The sequence below is a fragment of the Caretta caretta genome, chromosome 1 (genome assembly GCF_965140235.1).
Source record: "Caretta caretta isolate rCarCar2 chromosome 1, rCarCar1.hap1, whole genome shotgun sequence".
NCBI classification, from domain to species: Eukaryota; Metazoa; Chordata; order Testudines; family Cheloniidae; genus Caretta; species Caretta caretta.
In genome coordinates, this window is record NC_134206.1 from 23,134,163 (window position 1) to 23,152,242 (window position 18,080).

Genomic DNA, 18,080 nt, shown 5'->3' on the forward strand with positions numbered 1-18,080 from the left:
CAGCCCGCCATGTAAAAGCCCTGTTAGAGAACCATATTACAATCCTGTAATGACCAGGGTGGCCGTGCAGTTTTGTAACAGGGCTATAACGTGGTTGGTTTTGTCCAGGTAGGTAGATTTCTGAAGTGCTCATTATCATAGCTGTGATAGATTTGGAGCTGCCCTATAATAATTTATGAATTCTGTATGTTGGCCTGGTTCTTAGGTTATTTACTGTGTGACTATGCGGGTATGGGTTATCTCAATAGAGGGCTGTCGGGGGGGGGAAAGAGACAGGAAGGAAAATAATGGTTCAAGATAGCCACCTCTCAGCAAACACTTAAAGAGTTATTGAGAGACAAGCTTTGATGATTTTGCCTCTTCTCCAGCAATCCTACAAAACTGGTTTTGACCAAGACAGGCAGAAACCAGAGTACACAGAACAACAACAAATCCTGGGAAGATTAAAGTGACCCTTTCCCAAGAGAGGCAGTAGTTGTTCAGGAGAACCAGACTTGGACAGGACACCGTTGGGAGTGTCTGAAGTTTTTAAACTAAGGGCTGGGGGAAAGCCTACAGGCGCGGAGGAGCACATGGTTTGGACATCCTTTAGGGGAGGATCTATTAATAGAGATTCTCTATGTCCTAGTGAGGACAAGAGGATGGAAAATGATAAAATACAGGCAGGGTCTGATCAGAAACAGTCAAATAAAAAAGAGTCCCTTTCAATTACATCGTGTAATGGCACACAGCTAAAAGGAGACAAGTTTTTTAAGTGCTTATATACCAGTGCTAGAAGTCTAAATAACAAAATGGGTGAACTAGAGTGCCTCATATTAAATGAGGATATTGATATAATAGGCATCACAGAAACTTGGTGGAATGAGGCTAATCAATGGGATATAGTAATACCAGGGTACAAAATATATCAGAAGGACAGAATAGGCCATGCTGGTGGGGGAGCGGCATTATATGTGAAAGAAAGCGTAGAATCAAACGAAGTAAAAATCGTAAATGAATCAAATTGTACCATAGAATCTCTATGGACAGAAATTCCATGCTCTAATAAGAAGAATATAGCAGTAGGGATATATTACCGATCACCTGACCAGGCTGGTGATAGTGACTGTGAACTACTCAGGGAGATTAGAGAGGCTATTAAAATAAAAAACTCAATAATAATAATGGGGGATTTCAATTATCCCCATATTGACTGGGTACATGTCACCTCAGGATGGGATACAGAGATAAAGTTTCTTGACACCTTAAATGACTGCTTCTTGGAGCAGCTGGTCCTGGAACCCACCAGAGGAGAGGCAATTCTTGATTTAGTCCTAAGTGGAGCACAGAATCTGGTCCAAGAGGTGAATATAGCTGGGCCATTTGGTAATAGTGACCATAATATAATTAAATTTAATATCCCTGTGGCAGGAAAAACACCACAGCGGCCCAACCCTGTAGCACTTAATTTCAGAAAGGGGAACTACACAAAAATGAGGAGGTTAGTTAAACAGAAATTAAAGGGTACAGGGCCAAAAGTGAAATCCCTGCAAGCTGCATGGAAACTTTTTAAAGATCATAATAGAGGCTCAACTTAAATGTATACCCCAAATTAAAAAACATAGTAAGAGAACCAAAAAAGAGCCACCGTGGCTAAACAACAAAGTAAAAGAAGGAGTGAGAGGCAAAAAGGCATCCTTTAAAAAGTAGTAGTTAAATCCTAGTGAGGAAAATAGAAACACTGGCAAATGACATGTAAAAATACAATTAGGAAAGCCAGAAAAGAATTTGAGGAACAGTTAGCCAAAGACTCAAAAAATAAGAGCAATATTTTTTTTAAGTACATCAGAAGCAGGAAGCCTGTTAAACAACCAGTATGGCCATTGGACGATCGAGGTGCTAAAGGAGCACTCAAGGACGATAAGGCCATTGTGGAGAAACTAAATGAATTCTTTGCATTGGCCTTCATGGCTGAGGATGTGAGGGAGATTCCCAAACCTAAGCCATTCTTTTTAGGTGACAGATCTGAGGAACTGTCCCAGACTGAGGTATCATTAGAGGAGGTTTTGGAACAAATTGATGAATTAAACAGCAATAAGTCACCAGGACCAGATGGTATTCACTCAAGAGTGCTGAAGGAACTCAAATGTGAAATTGCAGAACTACTAACTGTAGTCTGTAAGCTATCATTTAAATCAGCTTCTGTATCAGATGACTGGAAGACAGCGAATGTGACACCAATTTTTAAAAAGGGCTTCAGAGGCGATCCCAGCAATTACAGGCCTGTAAGCCTGACTTCAGTATCGGGCAAACTAGTTGAAACTATAATAAAGAACAATACTGTCAGACATATAGATGAACATAATTTGTTGAGGAAGAGTCAACATGGTTTTAGTAAAGGGAAGTCATGCCTCACCAATCTACTAGAATTCTTTGAGGGTGTCAACAAGCATGTGGACCAAGGGGATCCAGTGGATATAGTGTACTTAGATTTTCAGAAAGCCTTTGACAAGGCCCCTCACCAAAGGCTCTTACGCAAAGTAAGCTGTCATGGGGTAAGAGGGACGGTGCTCTCATGGATTGGTAACTGGTTAAAAGATAGGAAACAAGGGTAGGAATAAATGGTCAGTTTTCAGAATGGAGAGAGGTGAATAGTGGTGTCCCCCAGGGGTCTGTTCTGGGACCACTCCTATTCAACATATTCATAAATGATCTGGAAAAAGGGGTAAACAATGAGGTGGCAACATTTGCAGATGATACATAATTACTAAAGATAGTTAAGACACAGGCAGACTGCAAAGAGCTACAAAAGGATCTCTCAAAACTGGGTGACTGGGCAACAAAATGGCAGATGAAATTTTATGTTGATAAATGCAAAGTAATGCACATTGGAAAGCATAATCCTATACATATAAAATGATGGGGTCTAAATTAGCTGTTACCACTCAAGAAAGAGATCTTGGAGTCATTGTGGATAGTTCTCTGAAAACATCCACTCAATGTGCAGCGGCAGTCAAAAAAGTGAACAGAATGCTGGGAATAATTAAGAAAGGGATAGATAATAGGACAGAAAATATCATGTTGCCTCTATATAAATCCATGGTATGTACACATCTTGAATACTGCATGCAGATGTGGTCGCCCCAGCTCAAAAAAGATATATTGGAATTGCAAAAGGTTCAGAAAAGGGCAACAAAAATGATTAGGTGTATGGAATGGCTTCTGTATAAGGAAAGATTAATAAGACTGGGACTTTTCAGCTTGGAAAAGAAACGTCTAAGGGGAAATATGATTGAGATCTATAAAATCATGACTGGTGTAGACAAAGTAGATAAGGAAGTGTTGTTTTCTGCTTCTCATAACACAAGAACAAATGAAATGAAAAAAGAAGAGGAAGTATTTCTTCACACAATGCACAGTCAAGCTGTGGAACTCTTTGCCAGAGGATGTTGTGAAGGCCAAGACTATAACAGGGTTCAAAAAAGAACTAGGTAAATTCATGGAGGATAGGTCCATCAATGGCTATTAGCCAGGATGGGCAGGAATGGTGTCCCTAGACTCTGTTTTCCAGAAGCTGGAAATGGGCGACAGGGCATAAATCACTTGATGATTATCTGTTCTGTTCATTCCCTCTGGGGCACCTGGCATTGGCCATTGTCCGAAGACAGGATACTGGGCTAGATGGACCTTTGATCTGACCCAGTATGGCTGTTCTTATGTAGGTGCCATCAGGGGATGGAAAGACTGTAAGTGTGATAGACATGCACGTAGACTATTTGTGGTTTAAAAACTTTTTTCTCCAGAAGTCTTGGTTCTGCTGCTAAAGGAACAATATTTTGGGTTAATATGGCTGCCTGGTCACTGTCTTCACCACTGGCCACATATTTGTGCAGGGAAGAACCAAAGGTGCCTAAACCCAGTCAGATACCCTGTGTATCAGCTGTGCTTACCCAGTGGATCTGTAGCCCAAGTCTTGATCTAGGAGTGGGAGAACTGCAAACTTCCACCCCAGGATAGATTACACTTGATGGGGTGGAGTCAGAAAGACCAGAAAAAGGACAGAGGAGCAGCTTGTCCTGTAACCATGACAATAGTATCTAGGAGACCAGGCAAGACTTAAACTTGCCTGTGATCCTGGAAAGTCTCATTCTTCTCAGATACCATTTCAGTTTGCTTGCACAGTTCAGCATAACCGTACTGCAAGTGGTAAAAACCCAAATTCTTTTCAAGAGTTAAACCTTAATTCCCCTGCTCCCATCAAATTTTGAGGATCCCGCTCCCAGTGATTTCAACCGAGAAGTACTAGCATGCTGAATTGAGCCAAATATTCCCTCAATCCAACCCCTTTGCTCCACAAGTTCCTCCACAGGACAAAGTAATTTTTACTACCACACAATTATAATCAGATCTGAATAAGAACAACAACAAAAAATGAACGTTTCTCATGTGAATCTCATCACTTTAAATAATAAAATAGGAATTTTTCTTGTTGGAAGAATGACTATGTGTAAATATGACTTGGGAAAACAACCTTTATCAAAGTAAAAACTGAAATTAGACTGCAGCTCGCAGTATATCAGTAGAGAAACCGTATCCTTTGTAAAATAAGAAATCAACTGCAATCAGGGCATTATGGTTTCCCCTTTTCTGCAGAAGCCACAGGCTGGAATCCATAAGAGTTTCTTGCCTAAGTTCAACAGAGACTCTTTGCAATGGGACACCAGTGCATGAGAGCAGATGTTCTTACCACAGTGGCAAAATAATGTAGGTTTTAAAAAATGAGTTATAGGAAGGGAATTCCTCCAACAGCAATAACTGCACAAAGTCCTGTGTGAGGAAAGATACTGCTGCTTTCCCTGAGATAACAAGGGGTTAGAGAACAGAATTAAGGACAAGCCAAAGACATGGTTTAATCTCAGTGTTTGTTGTGTAGACTTTAAATCAAACTGCTCAAAGGTGGAGGCAGTGTGGTCTAGCAGCGTGACCATGGGACTGAAGGTCAGGAGCTCCCAGTTCTAACCTTGGTTGGTGAAAAGCCAACAATTGGCTGTGAATAGTGTAACAGTCCTTGTCTCAGAGTGCTCACAGGTAGAACTATCCAGGGGGAGGGGTTACTTTAGGTTCTTTTCCCTAATCCTTTAGGACGAGATTGAGGATATGCCTACACTACAGCAGCACATCAGCTGTAGCATCATAGTGTCGATGCTTCCTAAATTGATGGAAGGTGTTTTTTTTTTCTCTAGATGCAGTTAACCCACTTCACTGCGAGGTGGTAGCTAAGGCAACAGAACAATTCTTCTGTCGACCTAGCGGTGTCTATACCAGAGGTAAGATCGACCTAACTACTACACTCAGGGCAGAACATTTTCCATAGCCCTGAGCGAGGTGACTAAGTCAATCTAATTTTTAAGGGTAGACCGGGCCTGAGACTTTACATCTCGTCACGTGTAAGGGGCAGCACACCACAGGTCCTTCTCTTGTTCCCCTGTGCTTCAGGGCAGAGGGGTGGGGATGGGGAAGCAATCTGTCAGCTAGGATGGGCAGCACAGATTACTTCACCTTCTTCACTGCACATTGGCTCAGCACAGCTGGCCAGTGAGTTTGGGGGTCAGGAGGGAAATTAAGTCTCACCATACCCCTGGGCGGTGGGTGAAGCTTCCCCTTGGGGAGGTTAGTCCCTTGCCCTGTCTCTTCTGACTGAGGCCCAGCCTCTTCCTGCCAAGCCACACCCTGCTCTCTGCACTCAGGCCCCCCACCATGGCCCCGGCCAAGGGACTGGCTGGGGTGGGGCTGATAGCTTGAGCAGAGCTCTGGGAGGGGGCGGGGATGAGAGCTCGGCCCTGGTCGGAGCTATGACCCCAGATCCCCTTCCCCCCCCAGCCCCAAATTGGCTGGGGCCCCTGGGCATGGGCCCCATGTGCCTGTGCAGTAATCCGCCACTGCCCACCGCAGCACAAGGTTTGGTGAGGCTTAGACTCCCCACGCCTCTATTATGTGCCACCCATGCCCCAAACTCTGTGCAACAGAGGCAGAGGGAACAGCAATCCCATTCAACCTGCTTTCTCACACACACAGCAGTGAGCTGGGTAATCCGCTTAAGGGAGTAGGGTGGTCTTACATTTCTGCATGGCATCATACACACAAATGAATCCTGTCCCTAATCTTCCTCAAGGCCTTCCTCATACAGTACCTTCTGAGTATGTCTACACCGCACCCAGGAGTGAACCTCCCAGCCAGGGTCCACAGACGTGTGGTAGCTGGGCTTGTGCCTGCACCTTAAAAATAGCCCTGCAGATCTTGCTTTGATGTTGAGGCTCCCCACAGGCTTCAGAGCCTGAGCACCAGCCCATGCTGCACTGTCTGTACAGTTATTTTCAGAGCAATAGTACAAGGCCTGTTAGCACAAGTCTGCAGAGCCAGGCTAGGAGAATCACTCTCAGATCCAATATAGACATGCCCACAGTGACCTTGGGCCAGTCACATAATGTCTGCCTCAGTTTCCCCACCTGCGATATAGGGGTCATACTCCTCATCCACCATCACTTGGGGTGCAGTGAAGGTGAAAATAGAAAGTGATATAATAATAATAATTATTATATATGTCACTCCTTTATTAGATGCTGATATTCTTGTAATACAAGTCTTTATAGTAAAGCCTATGTTTTTAGCCTTGTGATGTATTTGAAGGATGGAAAAATAAGACACTTTATAGGAAAACTTGAATCTTCACTGTTGAACTTTCAGGAAAGCACTAAAACCTTCATAGCTAACAACTATAATTAGAGCATTAGCTAATCAAAATGATTTATTTTTTAAAACTATATTATTACAAGGAATCATGCAGAATATTTCCCCCTAAAAATGCACTTTGCTGTGCAATCCATTGCAGGGCATATGAAACGACGCAGGTTCTCCGAGTCACGAAGAGGTATTTAAAACCCAAATGTTCCTCAAAGGGCCGTGCTGTCAAAAGTACTTCAGTGCTATGGAGACAGCAGAGGAGAGAAAGGAGGGCAGGGAGGGGAAGGGTGTGGCTTCAGAGTGACATTTGTGGCTAAGTTACACAGACTGTACAGTACTGTTTCAGAACAAAACCACCCTCTGTTCACAGTTTACAGGAAGACAGCAGAGTTACTCCCGGCTACCCAGTTTGTCATTAAAAGCACAACAGCACAAGCTGTTTGATAGCAGATCTTTTGATCAAGAATCAAATTTTATTTTTGCTGGGCCGCCCACAGAAATATGGGTGTTCAATACAAAGATACATTCACATCCAATTAAAGAAGGGAAAAAATAGTCAGTCTACTCACCGCGGCCTTCTGAAAGCTAGACCATACTGCTGACAGGCCAGGCCGACGGTGGGAGTATAAACTATGGGCATGAATCTCTCAGTGTCCGAGGTCAGCACTCTGTAGAAAAGCTTCTCGTTTCTGTCTTGCAGTGTCATAAGAATAATGTATCTAAAAACCAAAAACAACAAAACCCAGATACACACATCAAAGAACCTGGGTGTGGACAATTCCACCAATGCTGCGCATGACTGACGAAGCTAATGGCATCTAGATTCATAACATCTCACTTGCTAAGAATGCAGGACACTCCCACAAGGGCCAAGTACTAGTCTTTGGATGGGCAGCTCAAGCCTGAGGTTCTAGAGGTACTCAGCATCCATAGCCCCATTGCCTTCGACAGGAGAGGTGCATGTTCAGTACCTCTGAAAATCAGAACCTGCAGTATCCTCAGGATCTTCTGGATTTGCAGCACAAACATTGCTAAATGAGGAGGATGAGAAGAACTATGCTGAAGGCACGATTGTGAGGGCCAGTGCCGGAATTAATCTATATCTGATTTAAATTTATCAAGTGGTCTGCGTGCTATACATATTTTAAGGACTACACATATGCAAACTGCAATAGATTCGTATTCCTAAAATTCTCCAATCTACCCCCAATAAAATTCTCGCCCATCCACCCACAGTCTTCAACACACATCAGCCTTCAAACCTTACATACCCCAATCAGCCTATCCCCTTAGAAAGAGCCTGGGAAGATATTAGTGTTAAAAATGAAGGAGGATAGGTAAATTCCATACCAAAAAAAGAAGCACTAAAATAATAATAATTTTAAAAATGAGGTAATACAAAAAAAAAGTTAGGTCACCTCTGTAACCTTAACTTTGCCCACCTGTGCATATGCATCATGACACAGTCTTAGATGATCACATATTATTTTTTGTGTAGGATGTAGGATTCGCTGATGTGCTTGAGCTATGTCAAAACATCTCCCCTATACTCTCTTTTTTCCTGAAAACGATTCCCGGGCTGAGAATGAATTTGTCTGAAAAGTGAAAGTCTGAAAAAATTCTAAGCAACTGGAAAGGACCCACTTAGAATGGAAAAGTCCAAACTTAACCATAGTATATGTTCAGGGCCTAATCCTGCAAAGTAGAGCATGTGGGCAAACTGCTGGGCTCCTCATAGTCATCTCAGTCTGCCTGCAAGCTACACAATGCAAGACTGGTGCCTAAGTCTATGTAAAGATGGGCAAATGCAGCAGAAGTGCTAAGCCAGAAAGCGGGGTACAATTTGTCTGAGTTTCTCAGTCGCCAGACCAGCAACAGTGATGTAAAAGCAAAACACACAGCCACTGGGGAAAGGACACACCTAACATTTTCCCACAGTAACTCTTATGAGTAAGGATACGATTTTGTCACGGAGGTCACAGATTCTGTGACTTTAACGGACCTCTGTGACTTCTTCAACTTCAGCCCCACCGCCTGCAGTAGCGGGGCTGGAAGAGCTGTCAGCCTCTGCCACAGCAGTCAGGCTCAAGATGTCTGTCGCCCCCAGACAGGTCGTGGGCTTCTGTGAATTTTTGCTTATTGCCCATGACCTGTCTGTGACTTTTACTAAAAATAATCGTGACAAAATCTTAACCTTACTTATGAGCTATACTGAAAGTGCTGGTGGGTTAGGAACAGGAGGAGAAGCAAATATTTACCACTGCATAGGATTTTTACATTTCTCTTGTCTGCTGGCAGGTTCTTTTTGTTCTTCCATCAGGCATTTTTCTGAACATGCTGATAGATAGATAGAGTTAAGTGAACCCACTATGTTAGCGATCATGTTGTGTGTAGTGTCATATCGACCTTGGGAGACGACTGGAGTGAACAGAGGAGATAATGGGCAGGCTAGAATAGACACAACTGGCAAACTGTTAGTTAACAGAGTATCCTTAGCTGGAAGAGCAGTGATTCTGAAGAAGGGCGCTGAGCATGTAAGGCTTAAAACGGGATCCTCACATCTCCATGCGGGTTGTAAAGACCACAGTCCCAGCCAAAAGTTGAAAATGGAGAAGACTTTTTCAACATACTTGTCTAGATCACTGGATTTGGTCTCGTAGCTTTTCATGACACGGAGAACTTGAACATCTTGGCTCAAGAAGCATGGAGGAAGCAAACCATGAATTCCAAGTTGAAGCCTCTCTTCAAGTGTAAAGGCCATCCCCTAGGAAGGAAAGGCGAAGGCATATTTAAATAACAGAATATATCATAGTCTGCTCTTACCACCACGGTGACCCCTCTTCAGAATAATCTGCAGAGGAGCCTATCTTAGTAAAAAAATATCATCCAAGGAACTTGCAAAAGGTGTCCTTCTACATTAAATGCTAAATATTGACTAAACTGTAATTCTACACACATTTATTATGGCAAATAAATAGGTTAGTACAACTGAAAATAAAAAGAAGTAGACACTGATATAGAAATAAAAATAGAAATTTTAATACGGGAGGACCTGAGGTGAGCTCTTCCACAATCGTGTGGGTCTGGCACACTCCTCTGGAGGACCTACCATGGGACAGACTTTAAGCTAGGACACGGGACTGGATAGACCATTTCTCTGTTCTAATAGCACCTCTGACCCCTGTTTATACAGTAGTAGTCCACTCCAGATGGATATGCAAAAAACGCATTATAAAACAATGGAAAGAGATTAAGATCTTCTGAGAGCAGTCCAAAAAATATTTCCCCAAAAAGCGTGCCTGATATTGCCCAACTACAACAGGAAGAAAAGTGTATTTTTCTCCTTTGTACTTTTGACATTTGTTCTTCAAACCTGTGAGGCTTCTGAAATAATAGAGAATAAAATCAACATTGGACACCAGCTCTAAGCCAGTCCTGGGCTTTACAATGAAAATATTGTGGCACAGCAGGGAAAAGGCTCACAGCTACTACAAATGTCAAAGTTTAGCTACAATGGATGGCAAAGAAAGAGACAGTCACAAGTTCAAGTCATCTATTTCCTACAAATACAGAGGAGTAAAGAGGCCAGCAGAAATTTCAGCATTAAAGCAAGGCTTGAAAAACCCACATGCCCAAACAGAGTGATCCATTTGGAGGGACTTATTAAGGTTTGGGAGCAAAGCAGCTGATTTCATCCCCAGAGGGAAAGGGACAAACCTAGAAACAAAGAAATCCAGTGGCTGCTGCTCCTTTAGAAGCAAACTGGGTATAGTTACTGGCATAGCTATGTCTGTTAGGAGTGTGATTTTTTTAAAATCAATATAGTTATTCCGGTAAAAACCCTAGCATAGACACAATTTTTACCTGTATAATGTGCTTTATACCAGTATAGCTTATTTTGCTTCACTGAACTAGAATATGCTATACTGATATAGGAACTTTTATACTGGAATAATTGCATCTACACTAGGGTTTGTTTGTTTGGGGTTTTTTCATTTGTTTTTTGCTGCTTTAACTATAGTTACAGCAGTAAAAGTTTGCAATGTAGGGAAGGCCCCAGTCACACAAGGAGGAGTCTATGGCAAAGCTGGGAATAAAACCCAGGCTGCCAATCCTCTGGGAGCATTGCTCCAGTAAGGTTATTAGAAGGCCTAAAAGTAGGTCTGTGCAAAGAACCCCTTGGTAAAACGGTTCTATGCACCGAGTTAATACATCACAGAATAAACTTGGAAACAGACAACGTCCCGGATCAAAAGCTTTGATTCACTGAGGTTTTTTGTTTTGTTTTTGAGATTCAAGAGTTCTGCCTAAAAGCCATATTGCATGGGTCATTTTTCTTGTGTTGATATCATTGGTAATTAATGTGGCTAGCTACTTCCTAAAAGAGCTAAAACCAATCAACAAGCATTCTGATCATTTTATAAAACATATGGAAAATGAATCATTGTAGTGGATAGCTATCACTTCATGAAAAATAAAACAAAAAACAAATGGGAAAATCCAACCACTAGCAAAGCACAACGTTACAAGGAAACTTGTTGTGGGGGGTATTGCTGAAGATTCTAGCTCTAGGTAAGCCTCAGATGTTTAGATGATCATGATGGTCCCTTCTGACTTAGTCTGTGAGTCTATGTTCACATCCTCTCTTATTTGAGAGGGCATTTAACCAGTAGATAGCAGCTTCATTGCAACTGAATCCCATTCCCCATTTTCAAAGACTGGAAAAGGAAGATACAAAATGTCAGTTACAGCAAAACTACAGGGCCTGATCCTACTACTACTAAAGTCAATGGAACACTCCTACTGCCTTTAACAGGAGCTGGATCAGGCTGTTGGAGTCTGACCCTATAGGGAGCCAAGTGTTATGTTGAGGGCATGCAGAGACGTTAGATAAAAACATAAAAATGCTCTTGCTGGAACTTTTCCATGAAACATAACTTTATTTTTTAGACTCCAGAATGATAATACACAAGAACTTCAAAACAGAAAGAGACAAAGCAGGCTGCTCCCTAGAACAGAGAGGCACGTTACTCCTCTTTATGTAGGCTGTCTGCCTGCTTAGCAGACTCTGATTGCACACCTCCTTTCAGAGCCCCCTTACTGCAGACAGGACCAAGAAACCCTAAAGAATTTAAAGAAACATCTGATGAAGTGAGCTGTAGCTCACGAAAGCTCATGCTCAAATAAATTGGTTAGTCTCTAAGGTGCCACAAGTACTCCTTTTCTTTTTGCGAATACAGACTAACACGGCTGTTCCTCTGAAAGTAATGAATCACAATTTTAACACAGTTTTCAATGCACCCCACTGAGCACCCACAATACCCATTAAAAATCAAAGCCAGATGTAGGTGCTCAGCACCTCTCTAGATCAAGGCCTTAATTTGCATTGTCTTTCAAAAGCTCTGTATCCCACAGTGCAACTAATTCCCACAGTAGAGTGGTCAGTTTGGATGAGCTATTACCAGGAGGAGAGTGAGTTTGTGTGTGTGTGTGGGGGGGGGGGGGGGTGAGAAGACCTGGATTTGTGCTGGAAATGGCCCACCTTGATTATTGTGCACATTGTGGGGAGAGTGGTCGCTTTGGATGGGCTGTTACCAGCAGGAGAGTGAGTTTGTGTGTGTATGGGGGTGGGGGGGGGGTGAGAAAACCTGGATTTGTGCTGGAAATGGCCCACCTTGATTATCATGCACATTGTAGGGAGAGTGGTCACTTTGGATAAGCTATTACCAGCAGGAGAATGAGTTTGTGTGTTTTGTGGGGGGGGAGGGGGGGAGAAAACCTGGATTTGTGCTGGAAATGGCCCACCTTGATTTTCATACACATTGTAAGGAGAGTGGTCACTTTGGCTAAGCTATTACCAGCAGGAGAGTGAGTTTGTGTGTGTGGTTTTTGGAAAAAAGGGGGGGGGGGGAGTGAGAAAACCTGGATTTGTGCTGGAAATGGCCCACCTTGATTATCATATACATTGTAAAGAGAGTGGTCACTTTGGATGGGCTATTACCAGCAGGAGAGTGAGTTTGTGTGTGGGGGGGTGGCGGGTGAGAAAACCTGGATTTGTGCTGGAAATGGCTCAACTTGATTATCATACACATTGTAAGGAGAGTGATCACTTTAGATAAGCTATTACCAGCAGGAGAGTGGGGTGGGAGGAGGTATTGTTTCATGGTCTCTGTGTATATAATGTCTTCTGCAGTTTCCACAGTATGCATCCGATGAAGTGAGCTGTAGCTCACGAAAGCTTATGCTCAAATAAATTGGTTAGTCTCTAAGGTGCCACAAGTACTCCTTTTCTTTTCACAGTACCTAGCAGTCCAGGGGCTGCTTGGGTGGCAGGACCAGTGATTCTGCTGTTGCAGGGAGCCATGGGCCAGTGCTTAGGAACCATGGCACAGAATGGCAATTTCCTAGTCTGATGAGAGCAATGTGATTGGCAATGAACATGGGTGAAATTTATTTACCTTCCCAATCCAATGGGGACAGAATTCATCCTGTAACCCACAAGCAGGTCTGTAGTGATACTGTTCCAGTCTATGGGCTGCAAGAGTGGCCAAAACTCCTCTGCAACCACTATTTGGTCAAGCTTATGGGAAAGCCTTACTGAATGTAATGAACTAAAAACAACTGGGTTCTACATAGACGTTTAATAGGGTTCTATAGATGCTATTTAAAACCTGTAGAGAATAACGTCCTTTCCATAGGTATTTGGACCTATAAAATTCTGTAGCAGGGCTATACTTAGATTGTAAGCTCCTTGGGGCAGGAACTGTCCTTTTGGTCCATTTGTACAGCACCTATCACAATGAGTCTTGGTCCATGACTGGGGCACCTAGGTGCATGCAATAATTAAATAAAATAATAATAATAATAAATCTCTATTAAATTCAAATAATAAATTCAAAGGCTATTGTTTTCTGCTATGGTCAATAGCATTTTCCATAAGGGGCCCCCTCCTCTGACCCCCTCTGCACCAGCCAACTAAAGGTGGGTGCAGAGTACCACTTCATCATGCACAGGAAGGGGGAGGGATGGCGACCACACCTTGCACAGCTCCTGTCACTCCCCAGTCCTTTCCCTGCAGAGCTCTATGGAAAAGCTGTAGTGGCACAGAGGGGCTTGCACAAGCCCTCCCTTGCTCTATAAGAATTGTATTTTTTAATTATATATTGCCTGAGTGGTGTGTGAGCCCCCCCTTCAGGGAGGCTAGCCACACAGCTCTGCCCCTTCCACCGGAGGCCCCCTCCTTACTGCCCCCCCATCCGCCGGAGCCCCAAGCGCCCCCCCTCGAGATTGGAGGAGCCCCGGTCGAACCGCTCAGGGCTACTGGCTGCCCCCAGCATCGGGCCAGCTGCAGCACCAGCCCCAGCCCCAACCCCAGCAACAGAACACTGGCCAGCCCCAGCACCAGATTGCTGTCTGCCCCCAGCGCGGGCCCAGCCCCGGGCCACTGGCCTCCGCCCGCAGCTGAGCTCTCGTCAGCTTGGGGGAAAGGGTGAAGCATGGGCAGGGCCAGGGCTTGACTTAGGGGAGGCTTAGCCTCCCCTGGCATATTATACCCACTTCCCATGATATATTATTTGCATAACATGGATCGAAGGAGCACGAAGGACACAGGGATGAGCGCCCTCTGGTTTCTTGTATCTTGTGGAGTATTGGCCATTTTGATTTTTTAGTAAAAACTAAAAAAAAAAAAAAAAAAAGACAGTACTTGTTGCTTCTGGATTTTCAGGTGCCTTGCCTCAGCATGTTTTGAGATCTCCTCTGAAACCCCAGAAGAATTTCCCATGACACATTCCCACTGATTATTGTTGTGCAAACCTTTTGTTGACCATGATTTACAAAATCCCTTTTACTTTCTCTCTCTGGGTTCAAATCCCACGCTCCTGGTCATCCCTTCTTTACAAACTGGTGCAATAGTTGTTGGTTTCTAATCCAGTCATACAGTTTGCTCCTTCCTCTCCCATGGAAACTAGGAACTTTCAAAAATGATCATTAAGCAGCTCAATTTTTCATTTGCTTTGTAAAGATCTTTAGTACAAATATCGGAGTCTGGGGATTTAACTACAGTAAGATCTATTGATCTAATTATGGCATCAAGTGTATTAACTGCCATTGGGGCTGTAATAATAATTATTGCTTTGTGCAAGTTTGATTTATCTGGTTGGGCTACAACCACAGGACCAAATACTGCTCTCGTTTACACCAGTTCCACAGCAGTGCAACTCCAAAGACTTCAGTGCAGTTATTCCTCATTTATGTTGATGTAAATGAGCACAGAATTGGGCCTATTAATTAAGAGAAGGTCCCTGTCCCAAAGTGCTTGCAGGCTAAGGGCTCGATCCTACAAACTCACCACAGTAAACATTTCCATGATCAGAATATCATAGAATCATAGAATCATAGAATATCAGGGTTGGAAGGGACCTCAGGAGGTCATCTAGTCCAACCCCCTGCTCAAAAGCAGGACCAATCCCCAATTAAATCATCCCAGCCAGGGCTTTGTCAAGCCTGACCTTAAAAACTTCTAAGAAAGGAGATTCCACCACCTCCCTAGGCAACACATTCCAGTGTTTCACCACCCTCCTAGTGAAAAGGTTTTTCCTAATATCCAACCTAAACCTCCCCCACTGCAACTTGAGACCATTACTCCTTGTCCTGTCCTCTTCTACCACTGAGAATAGTCTAGAACCATCCTCTCTGGAACCACCTCTCAGGTAGTTGAAAGCAGCTATCAAATCCGCCCTCATTCTTTTCTTCTGCAGACTAAACAATCCCAGTTCCCTCAGCCTCTCCTCATAAGTCATGTGTTCCAGACCCCTAATCATTTTTGTTGCCCTTCGCTGGACTCTTTCCAATTTATCCACATCCTTCTTGTAGTATGGGGCCCAAAACTGGAGACAGTACTCCAGATGAGGCCTCACCAATGTCGAATAGAGGGGGACGATCATGTCCCTCGATCTGCTTGCTATGCCCCTACTTATACATCCCAAAATGCCATTGGCCTTCTTGGCAACAAGGGCACACTGCTGACTCATATCCAGCTTCTCATCCACTGTCACCCCTAGGTCCTTTTCCGCAGAACTGCTGCCTAGCCATTCGGTCCCTAGTCTGTAGCTGTGCATTGGGTTCTTCCGTCCTAAGTGCAGCACCCTGCACTTATCCTTATTGAACCTCATCAGATTTCTTTTGGCCCAATCCTCCAGTTTGTCTAGGTCCCTCTGTATCCTATCCCTGCCCTCCAGCATATCTACCACTCCTCCCAGTTTAGTATCATCCGCAAATTTGCTGAGAGTGCAATCCACACCATCCTCCAGATCATTTATGAAGATATTGAACAAAACCGGCCCCAGGACCGACCCCTGGGGCATGCCACTTGATACCGGCTGCCAACTAGACATGGAGCCATTGATCACTACCCGTTGAGCCCGACAATGTAGCCAACTTTCTACCCACCTTATAGTGCATTCATCCAGCCCATACTTCTTTAACTTGCTGGCAAGAATACTGTGGGAGACCGTGTCAAAAGCTTTGCTAAAGTCAAGATACAATACATCCACTGCTTTCCCTTCAACCACAGAACCAGTAATCTCATCATAGAAGGCGATTAGATTAGTCAGGCATGACCTTCCCTTGGTGAATCCATGCTGACTGTTCCTGATCACTTTCCTCTCATGTAAGTGCTTCAGGATTGATTCTTTGAGGACCTGCTCCATGATTTTTCCGGGGACTGAAGTGAGGCTGACTGGCCTGTAGTTCCCAGGATCCTCCTTCTTCCCTTTTTTAAAGATTGGCACTACATTAGCCTTTTTCCAGTCATCCGGGACTTCCCCCGTTCGCCACGAGTTTTCAAAGATAATGGCCAATGGCTCTGCAATCACAGCCGCCAGTTCCTTTAGCACTCTCGGATGCAACTCGTCCGGCCCCATGGACTTGTGCCACGTCCAGCTTTTCTAAATAGTCCCTAACCACCTCTTTCTCCACAGAGGGCTAGCCATCTATTCCCCATGTTGTGATGCCCAGCGCAGCAGTCTGGGAGCTGACCTTGTTAGTGAAGACAGAGGCAAAAAAAGCATTGAGTACATTAGCTTTTTCCACATCCTCTGTCATTAGGTTGCCTCCCTCATTCATTAAGGGGCCCACGCTTTCCTTGGCTTTCTTCTTGTTGCCAACATACCTGAAGAAACCCTTCTTGTTACTCTTAAATCTCTCGCTAGCTGCAGCTCCAGGTGCGATTTGGCCCTCCTGATTTCATTCCTACATGCCCGAGCAATATTTTTATACTCTTCCCTGGTCATATGTCCAACCTTCCACTTCTTGTAAGCTTCTTTTTTATGTTTAAGATCCGCTAGGATTTCACCGTTAAGCCAAGCTGGTCGCCTGCCATATTTACTATTCTTTCGACACATCAGGATGGTTTGTCCCTATCATTAGATGTGAAACGACGAGAGACTGACAGACAGGGGCACAAAGGATGAAGTACTGATATTCCATGACATTATTGGAAAGTTTGTTTATTTCACATTTTCTTCCATGTGTTAATTCAGAACCAAACTGTTCACAAGGTTTTATTTATTGAACCATATGAACAATTTTGTTGTAAAGATCCTAAATCCTCACATTATCCCTGCACACCCCAGTGATAGGGTTATGCATGACAATTAGCTGAGAGCTCATTACTATTTTCCATGGGTTGCCAGGCCCCAGGGCACCAATTTTTCTTCACAAAAAACAAACGAATCCATGTGTTAGAAATTATAAGAGTTTTGACTCCCTTTAATATCCAGGCAAACAGATTTTCAAAACAGGTCTAGGCAAAACTCCATAAAGAAATCATTACTAGTCCGACTGAATTCCTTTGTAAGGGATCTTCCAACTGTGCATATATTTAAAAATACCCTTCCTAGTGTATTAGAAGGGGATATTGAGATGTTTTGATAGATGTTTTTTCCAAGGTGACTGTCAGCTAATAAATTATCGTAATTGGTTCTTAGAAAGCTCGAATGTTGGCCTGATTCATTTCCTGTTTCTTCTGAAAAAAACCCAGCATTACCATAATGAGAAATAAAAACAACACTCATAGAAGCTGATCCAGTTAGTATTCAAGTACATGGAAAGACTTTCATTGGTTTCACTGGTATTAATTCAGGCCCATAGTTGTTCTTCCATAGGAGATTCTCAGAGGCCTTTACAAACACCACTTCAGTAAGAACCCTCTATACCCCAGTGAGATGGAGAAGTAATACTGTACCCATTTTACAGAATGCATAAGCTGAGCCTCACGGGCACTCTGGGGTGGAACCTAGAAGATAACAGAAGAGACCTGACACATTATTATTTGCATTACAGTAACAAAGAAGCCCCAA

At 43.5% G+C, this 18,080-nt stretch overlaps 1 protein-coding gene across 1 annotated transcript in view; it reads right to left on the reverse strand.

Moving 5' to 3' along the window:
• ME3 (malic enzyme 3) overlaps window positions 1-18,080 on the reverse strand; it is a 171,317-nt gene that overhangs the window by 77,006 nt on the left and 76,231 nt on the right. Inside the window, exons 2-3 of the mRNA XM_048841750.2 lie at window positions 9,351-9,484; window positions 7,290-7,439 (exon numbers count right to left, since the gene is read on the reverse strand). Coding sequence (XP_048697707.1) covers window positions 7,290-7,439; window positions 9,351-9,484 — 284 coding nt within the window. The remainder of the gene's footprint in view (window positions 1-7,289; window positions 7,440-9,350; window positions 9,485-18,080) is intronic.